This window comes from Natrix helvetica (genome assembly GCF_964273705.1).
Source record: "Natrix helvetica genome assembly, chromosome: 12".
NCBI classification, from domain to species: domain Eukaryota; kingdom Metazoa; phylum Chordata; class Lepidosauria; order Squamata; family Natricidae; genus Natrix; species Natrix helvetica.
Genome location: NC_138556.1, coordinates 18,128,215 through 18,137,725, shown reverse-complemented (window position 1 = coordinate 18,137,725; position 9,511 = coordinate 18,128,215). Strand labels below are relative to the sequence as shown.

Here is a 9,511-nt window from a genome sequence, read left to right as displayed (position 1 = left end):
TGTTTCAACAATCTACCTTAGTGGTTTTCTGACATAGAAACGCAACTTTTAAAGCAGGATTTATTTTTTTTATTAGCATATAAAAACTTTTTTTTTAAAAAAAAAACGTACATAGATATATTGCTATAAAAGGAAGGCAAAGTGTTTGATTAATCATTGGAAGATTAAATCTCATTCCTTCGCTGTCCAGAATTTTTATTCAGAAAGTTCTCTGCTGTGTTGGTTTCCTTTCCACAATAAAATTTTTGAGAGGTGACAACTCGTCTAACTGCTGGACTCCTTCCAGTTCCACTTTGCCAGGACAATGTGAAACCAAAGGCATTTATTTTTCCCAGGTGCAGGTTTTGAAAAGCAGAAGTAATATCCAAGAAATCTGCGTAAAGCTAAGTTTAAAAGTTGGTAAATGAGGAAGCAGGAAAACATCTCCTCACATTGTTCTCAGCCCGGCAATCTCGGATCAAAAGCTGCATTTATCTCCTCCGTTGAACCATGACGTTGTTATCCCGGAAGCTCAGGAGGGTTCTTCAGTCGGTAATCTTGGCTCCCAAAGCTGCATTGATCTCCTCCGTTGGAGCGTGAAGATCTACCCGTTGAGTAGGGTTAGGAAGACTTCACCCGTTTAGATCTCGAGACGACTGACGCCTTAGCTAAAAAGGGAAAATTAATAACAGGTGACCTACTTGGTAGACATTTTAGGTGGCCTCCATAAATCCCAGATAGATTTATCTGTTCTCACCCAGATCCCCAAACATAACAAACCCTCTGAAATGAATTCAAAGATTCCTTGATTAGAAGCGCCAGCAGCCCCGGCAAAAAGGTTCTCTCTCACCGCAGGCTAACAAGTCCGTCTGACAGGGAGATGAATAGTTGTTTGCCAAATCTATTCATCTCCGCCCTCTGCCTTTTATCCCCAGAGCTAGGGTGAGGCTTCGCTAGCAGCGATAACTCTTCCGTCCCAAGGACCGGCGCCTAGATTTCCACTGCTCTCCTCTCCTCTGCCTTCTGAGCATCCGTGCGTCAGGCACTAGACCCAGCTGTTCCTCCTCTTCCTCAACAGCCAGCTCCAGACCTGGGGACTGTTGACGCTCCATCTGAGGGCTGACGGGTGGCCCAGGCTTCACCCCTGTCTCTGACAGCTCCATTCCCTCTCCCCCCTCGGAGCTCTCAGGTTGCCTTGATGCTGACCCTGAATCCCACACCCCTTCCTCCTCCTCCTCTGATTCGGCTGCTGGATAAGCCAGCGGGCGACAGGCTGCAACATTACCTTTCTCACTCTGGTTTTTCTGAGCAGGTGTTCGCCTCTTCCGTGCCGGAGCTGGAGAACTTGGCAGGGGAGACTCTTGCAGATCAAAAGATGATTTCTGAGATCTGGTTTTGGGACCCGTGGCTCTCTCCTCCTTTTCTTGTGTAACTCCGTTCTCCGGTCTACGTTTCTTTCTTCCCTTAGCTTCTTTCTGAGCAGGGCTGCTGGTTGAGCTCTTCCTTGGCTTGGGGGCCTACAGGGAGGGACAAAGATGCTCAGGGGGAAGCCAATCCGCCACTTGGATGAGGTGGATTAAAATCCCGAGATCAAAAATTGATCTTCTTGGATGAGAAGGAAAACATCTTCAAAGAAACAACAAGGAAGTCCAGTTGCCTCTTGAAAAAAAGCACCTTTGGGTCCCGGGTAAATAATCTCCAAAAACAGAGAAAGAGGTGATACTCTTACCTTTGAACTTTGCACGGCTGGTTTAGACTTTGGTTGAATCTTCTTTTTCTGAGATTTCCGCTCTGGGATTAAAAACACCACAGACGCATAATTAGATCAGTGCCATCTTAATTTCTTAATGAACTACCATGTTATTCTATGTTCTACGAATCAGCACATGTGGGACTGATTGGGGCAGATTGTAGGGGTAATACCCAAATATAATTTTATCTTGTGAGCCTTGTGAGTTGTTGGCAAACTCAACAAACCATCTGGGACAAGTTGTTGGCAAACTTTTCTCAGAACTTGGAGAAGCACAACAGAGCTCCAAAAAGCACACTTTCACTCATGGTTCACATCTGAAAGAGTCGCCTTTTACGTTTAAGGTAAGAAAGAAGGCTTTTCTAATTCCTTGCCCCCCTCCCCCCCAAAGGAAGGGCCTGAGCAACATCTGGCACCTTTTCCTGGACAAACCTGAAGGACAGTTCAAAGTTCAACCTTGAGACCTAGCAAATAACTTTGACGCCAACGTATCTGCTGGCTGTATAGTGATTTAGGGGGGGAAAAACGTTCGCATTTTCTCTCTTCCTCAAACACCTGGAAATGTAGAAGGGAAGCTCACCTTTTGGAGCCAGGGGTCCAGGGTCTCCCTGCATGGAAGACAAATAATTCAGAAATAACAATTGCAGCAGAGTTAGGCCTGGTTTGCTATACCTAAGTACAGGCAGCCCTCGACTTACAGAAGTTCGTTTAGTGGCCATTCAGAATTGCAACAGCACCGAAAAAAGGGACTTAGGACCGTTTTTTTCACACTTACGACCATTGCAGCATTCCCCACGGTCATGCGATCAATGAGGGCTCTGTTTCGGAGGCAGAGAGGGGGCCAGGGCCGTATGCCAGTTATCAGCTGCCGTTGGAGTCAGACATCAGTGAGGCAGAGGAACAGCTGGAACCTATTCCCAGTGTGTGCATGCACAGAGTTACCAGACGAAGGGAACAGCTGAAGAACGGGTCGGCTTTGGAGTAAGGCCACAGGTGGACGATGAATGGCCCCTCCCAGAGGGAATAAAAGAGGAGCGAAAGGGGAGTGGAGTTTGCAGGAGAGACAATTAGTTCGCTTAATTGGTTCGTGACTCTCCGAGACTCCTTGCCAGGTTTTGCAGATATCGGCCTGGCAGCTCTCCAAGCCAGATAAGGTCTGTGACTGTAAATCCTCCCTTGAAAGACTTTGCTGGAGGTGAATGAGCAGAATTCACAGTCGATTAATAAAAGGGGGTTTTGTCGGGACAAGGCGTTTGCTTCCTGCTCTTGGGAAGCCTCGGTCAGAACACTCGGTCATATAATTTTTCATAAAATCCCTGAATTCATTTTCAGGAATAATTGGGATGGACGTTGAATCAATTTATACTAAAGGATAAAGAATAGGAGGCCCAATGTTGATTTTCCTTTGTATCCTTACCTGGAACCAGATGGTTCTGCCGTTAGCATCACGCAGGGATTTCATGCTGGGAAGAGAGTAACAGCGCAGCCACTGTACAAAGACTGCGGCATCCTCTCGGTTGGTGGGGTCATATCCCTTGCCACCTCCTAGGTGAAGACAAGCCGAGGGGTAAATCCAGGTAGCCCTCTACATAAATGGTTGTAATACTACCTCTAACTGCCAAGAAATTAAAAGACAGTTGCTCCTGGGGAGGAAAGCGATGGCAAATCTAGACAGCTTATTAAAAAGCAGAGACCCTGCCCACAAAAGTGTGTCTAGTCAAGGCTCTGGTTTCCCCAGTTGCAATGGATGGCTGTGAAATTTGGACCGTAAGGAAGGCTGAGCGCCAAAGAATGGAGGCCTTTGAACTCTGGTGCTGGAGGAGACTCCTGCGAGTCCCTTGGACTGCAAGGCCATCCAAGCGGTCAGTCCTAGAGGAGATCAACCCTGACTGCTCTTTAGAAGGCCGGATCCTGAAGAGGAAACTCAAAGACTTTGGCCACCAAATGAGACACACTGGAGAAGAGCCTCGTGCTGGGAAAGATGGAGGGCAAAAGAAGAAGGGGACGACAGAGAATGTGGGGGCTGGATGGAGCCCCCGAAGCAGTCAGCGTGAGCTTCAATGGACTCCAGAGGATGGTAGAGGACAGGAAGGTCTGGAGGAACATTGTCCATGGGGTTGTGATGGGTTGGACACCACTTTGCAACTAACAACAACAACCTCTTACTGACGTAAAACTCACCCATCTCCAATGAGGTGTCCTTTGGGGACCCAACCAGGTGCTTACCTAGATTCACAGCCTCCATGGGTAACAGGTGACAGGCCTCCAGCAAGTCGGGGTTCTCTCGTTTCAATTTCACTTTCTTGCTCAAGGTTGCACCCGAAACCTGAAATGTGGAGACCAGAAGTTGGATGAACAGAGATCTTTCTAAATAGGCAAAACAAGGGATTCTGATCCAATATCCCTAGGCTTTCTTTTTTCAAGTCTCCTGCAAACTCCACTCCCCTTTCGCTCCTCTTTTATTTCCTCTGGGAGGGGCCCTTCATCATCCACCTGTGGCCTTACTCCCAAGTCGACCACTGTTCTTTAGTTGTTCCTTTCGTCTGGCAACTCTGCGCATGCGCACCCTGGGAACAGGCTCCAGCTGTTCATCTGCCTCACTGATGTCTGACTCTGAAGGCAGCTGATAACTGGCATACGGCCCTGGCCCCCTCCTGCCTCCCACACAGAGCCCTCATCAGAGCCTTCCCCAGACTCCAGGACTGGCCCATCTTCCTCCCCAACCTTCTCACTGTCCGAATCTGCTGCCAGCTCTGCTGGTTGGCCACAGGAAAATCAGGTAGCCCTTGACATATGACCATTGGTTTGATGGTTGTTCAAAGTTACGACAGTGCTGAAAAAAATGACTCCTGACTGATCCTCCCACTTATGACCTGCATACCCTCCTCATAGACATGCCATTTGAGTGCTCTGCCATCGGCGTATGCTACATCTCGGGATCATGGTGATCACCACTAGGGACCTTCTCCGCCCATGTCCAACAAGCAAAGCCAATCGAGAAATCTGTTGGGTTCGCTTAATGGCCACCCTGACTCACTTAAGCACTTTCAGCCGGTTAAGATCTTGACACGGCACCATTCTGTCCTTTGGGCTTCTAACATCTTACCTGCAGCCCACGCTGAAGATCTTCTAGAACGGTCCGTGCCTTTTCAAAGGGAGGGATTTTTGATCTAGAAAAAGCCAGAGAAAAGATGATGAAATGCTCAGAGGATATTAACCGTCATGGCAGGCGCTTCTTGCCTGGCCAACCTCAAACGGTCCGTCTTGCAAGTTTGAAAGTTCATCTCCCTTCTCTTTATTTTACTCTCACGAAAACTTAAAGACAGCACTAGCGCTTAGACTTATACACCACTTCACAATGCTTTACAGCCCTCTCTAAGAGTCAGCCTCTTGCCCCCCCAACAATCTGGGTCCTCATTTGACCGATCTCGGAAAGATGGAAGGCTGAGTCAACCTTGGGCTGGTCAGGATCGAACTGCTGGCAGTCAGCAGTCGGCAGAATTAGCCTGCAATACTGCATTCTAATCACCCAGCCACCATGTTCGTTTGCAGGCTGGGTTACTGGGTAATTGCACTGATGAGGGTAGAAATCGGTATTTTTAATGCCAAGTTTAAGAAACACTGCTCTGTAGATAGAAAGAAGTAGGAGAAAGACACTCCAAATAAGTATGTAGTACTGATGATGTTACCTAGTTGGGTTATGAAACATCTGGAAGAAAACAACCAAGCTCAGGGAGCAACAAGGACCCCACAATCATCATCCTCTTCTCCACAAAACCCAATCCTTTCTAACACTGATGAGGTTACCTAGTTGGGTCATGAAACGTCTGCAAGAAAACAACTAAGCTCAGAGAACACCAAGGACCGCACAGCATATATTCCTTATAACCCCACACCTGGAGTTCCAAGGTCAGGCATCCTACTTTAGAAGTACATGGAACAGCTTCCAGTTTGCAATTCAGATGCTGTTGTCTTAAGTCTTAACACAACTTCCAACTTGTTTTCTCCAGATGCTTCCTTGTGTCCAAAACAATCTTCTGGATTCTCCAACACAGGACTACAAAGTTTCCTATGCTTCCCAGAAGACCCCATGGAGAGTCAGTCAGTCAGTCTGTCTGTCTGTCTCTCACACACACACACAGTTCACAGACTCACCGGTAAAGAATTTCAGCCCGGAGGTAGTTGCCAACTCCGTTGAAAAACTTCTGGTTGAGCAGAGCTTCACAGATGGGCTTATTGAAGGCCTTGTCGGAGAGATTCCTCAGGACATTGTCCCTGGGAAGCAAGTCACGATTTGTTAGCCGGGAATATTTGGGATTTTGCCAGGAACTACGAGATGCCCTTGGGGGAAGACATGAAAGAGCCATGAAGGAGGGATTTAAGAGAAGAGATGATGCAATCCAGAGATTAAAGGCGCTGTAGTCAAGGCTAGCCCAAAAAATAAAAATTGAAAGATTCTGGTAAGTACCTTTTCCAACTAATTTGACTAAAAAACACAAACTTTCAAGAGCTGCAATCTTTTTATACAGTATGTTAGTTGGAAAAGATGCAACCAGATTGAAAGCAGAGAGAGAAGTACACCGAAAATACCATCTTGATTTTGTTTAGTATAAAATAGAGAGCTTGGTGGTTTTCTTACAGATGTTTCATTACCCAACTACCCTGTTTCCCCGAAAATAAGACCACCCCGGATAATAAGCCCAATCGGGCCTTTGAGTGCATGCGCTAAAGTAAGCCCTCCCCCAAAATAAGACCTTCCCAAAAAAATTGCAACACAGCAGCAGCCATGAGGTGACCACGCTCGCCGCCTCCTGCACCTCAAAAATAATAAGACCTTCCCGAAAATAAGGCCAAGTGCTCATTTCGGGGGTCAAAAGAAAATAAGACCGTCTTATTTTGGGGGAAACACAGTAGGTAACATCATCAGTGCTAGAAAGGAATGGGGTTTGCAGGGTGGGGGAGGAAGAGGAGGAGGAGGACTGTGGGGTCCTTGGTGCTCTCTGAGCTTGGTGGTTTTCTTGCAGACATTTCATGACCCAACTAGTTAACATCATCAGTACTCGATACTTATTTTGAGTGTCTTTCTCCTGCTTCTTTCTATATCCAGAGCTGTGTTTCTTAAACATTTGCAAGTTTAGGGCAAGTAAACTCAATACGAAGAGATAATCCCATGTCACCTCAAACTTCTCCAACCTGCCTGCTTCTAAATCTCTTGTGTTGCAACCCCATCCCTCCAGCCATTAGCTGGTGGATGATGGGAGTTGTCTTCCATCCCTTCTTGAGGACCAAGCACAAGATTTCCTTCCCGCTGTGCCAATTCATAAAAAAAACACCCTTATTTTTTACTCCAAGGACCTCAAGGGGTTGAAACGTACATAAAAAAAACCCCAGGACTTGAGTAAGAAGGCAAACGGGTCGGGAGGAAGCCCCCTCACCTAAATTGTTCATACTCCAACATCACGCAAGGCCCTCGGTCTGCTTGCCATGTGCCGCCCACCTCCCACTTGCCAAAACGCCGGATGTCCACGTAGCAGAGAACACGAAGTGGCTTCTCTTGGGTATAAAAACGCAGGTGAGCATGTTTGGGCATGTCAGAAACTGGGACCAGTTTGAAATTCCCAGTCATGCCAAAACGGAAGACCAGATCCATCGGGCGCTCTTTCGAGCCCTCCCGTTTGAGGGGGGTCAGAGTCAGCTTCAGTTCTTTGCCCCGGGAGACAGCCGAGATCAGGTACCCGTCGCTCTCAAAAGGCACCTCCGCATTCTTGCTGACTTGGGATTTTTCTACCTTCCCCGTAAACGTGACTCCTGCGCATTCTGCGTTGATGTATCTGGAGGCTAGAAAGAGCTCTGGGCCTTCCGGCATCCTAGAAAAACAGGAAAAAAAACACGGGGAAAAAAGAAAAAAAGAAGACTTGAGGGCAGGGAAAACCAGTTACCAAAAGATCAAGAGGCATGTTGAAACGAGTCATTATTTAACCGTTACATAATCTTGTTTGTGCCCTATTGCTTTCAGCCTTGAAAATGTGAAGGGAGGAAAGAGTAATAGTTTGCCAATTTCTCTCTCTTTCAACCTGCTCTGAGGACCCCTGAAAATCCCCCATCTGCCCCACCCCGCCCAAGCCCCCAGCCTGGGCGCCTGCAAAATCAAAATTGTTTCCCAGCTATTGAAGATAATTTGCAAATAGTTAAAACCATGTCCTCCTCCTCATTATTATTTATTTGTTGATAAAAATGTAGGGGTTTTTCTGGACGTGTATTTTAATAAAAACTAGTTTTTCATGCCACTTATTTTATTTATGTTCGCACTGCATGGGTTTCCTATTATTACATAATGCAAGAAATAAATGTTCTCTACCAAAGGTTTTGTCTGTTTGTTTATTGACAAACCGAACTGACAAAAATAAAATGCCCATAATTTAGAAAAGCAGGAAGGGGTTCTAACGAGCAAAACAATTTAAAAAAAATTTTTTTGAAAAGTTTTTTAATTTTTTTCCCCTCTTACGTACCATTTTAAGTATACATTCACATAATTACTTTCCTTCTTTACATTTGTCATTCTTGTACATTTGCCATTCCCTTTATAAAAGAGTATACAATTTGCGTTGCTTTATTTACCATACCTTCTGCCTGTTTTAACGCCACCTTATTTTCTTTTCTCCCTCCCTCCCTCCCTTCTACTCTACTCTACTATTGTAGTAATAGTAATAGTAAAAAAGTAAAAATTCAAAACTTAATTTCTAGGCTAAAATAAAACTACAATACAGCTGTTGGCTGATTGGCGAGTCAGCTTCTTCCTTGCTCCCAAATCTACCTCTGCAGGTGTAACTCACCTGAACCCCAAAACGTGGGACTGGCAAAAGTCAAAAGGGCAGGGAAAGGGTACCACGCAGCGCTCCCAGCCACAGCCTGCCTACTACTTCAAGGGGCCGCTCTTGCAGCTGCTCACAAGCCACGCGCTGTCTGCCACCGTCCGCCGTCCTCGGCTCCGGCCAGTGAAGGGTTAACGCAGGGGACCGCCCCCTCTGCTCCCATTGGCTGAGAGGAGCTTCCTCACGGAGCATCTCGGGAGCTGTAGTTTCTGAGGAAGGCACCCACGCTTCTCGGATAAGGGCTTAGCGTAGCGATGTGCAGGCGTGGGATATTTCTTGTGCAAAGGGCGGGGGTCGTGAATTCTTGCAACGAGGAGAGGGGAGGCATCGGGCAGCGAACTTCTGGCGTGGATTTGGCAAAGATGGTTTAATGAAAGCAATCGTTTTTCTTTCCCGCAGATCAATTTATACTATTGAAATTATTGTATAGTAGTGGCTCTCCTAACCAAGTTTAGCACTGATGATGTTACCTAGCTGGGTCATGAAATGTCCGTAAGAAAAAAACAAAGCTCAGAGAGTACCAAGGGCTCAGCAGTCCTCCTCTCAACAAGCCCCACTCTCTCTTGTAGCCCTGATGATGTTATCTAGCTGGGTCATGAAATGTCTGCAAGAAAACCACCATGCTCAGAGAGCACCAAGGAGCCCACATTCAACCCTGGGGTTGCAAATATTCTCCTTTATTAGAATCTGGGTGACTGGCAAGCATAATAACAATTAAAACCATGATCACAATGCTAAACAAACCAAATAAAAATCTATAAAGAACCTCAATATGATAGGAGAAATAATCATAAACAAGCACCAGTAACTACATACATATGTACTTATATGAAAGAAACCAATAAAAGAACAGACATCATTTAAACTTATAAAACCATTTTGTAGGCTTGTCCTGGGATCCCCAGGGATG

General features: G+C 46.2%; 1 protein-coding gene across 1 annotated transcript; it reads right to left on the bottom strand.

The window, feature by feature from the left end:
• Positions 1-80: 80 nt before the first annotated feature.
• Positions 81-9,099, bottom strand: NEIL1 (nei like DNA glycosylase 1). The gene is made up of 10 exons (XM_081965063.1): positions 8,563-9,099; positions 7,165-7,596; positions 5,885-6,004; positions 4,836-4,899; positions 3,956-4,055; positions 3,147-3,274; positions 2,310-2,337; positions 1,709-1,770; positions 1,265-1,496; positions 81-647 (listed from the first exon to the last, which is right to left on the bottom strand). Exons 2-10 carry the CDS (start codon positions 7,593-7,595, stop codon positions 601-603), a joined length of 1,212 nt encoding a protein of 403 aa, XP_081821189.1. The 5' UTR covers position 7,596; positions 8,563-9,099; the 3' UTR covers positions 81-600.
• Positions 9,100-9,511: the final 412 nt, after the last annotated feature.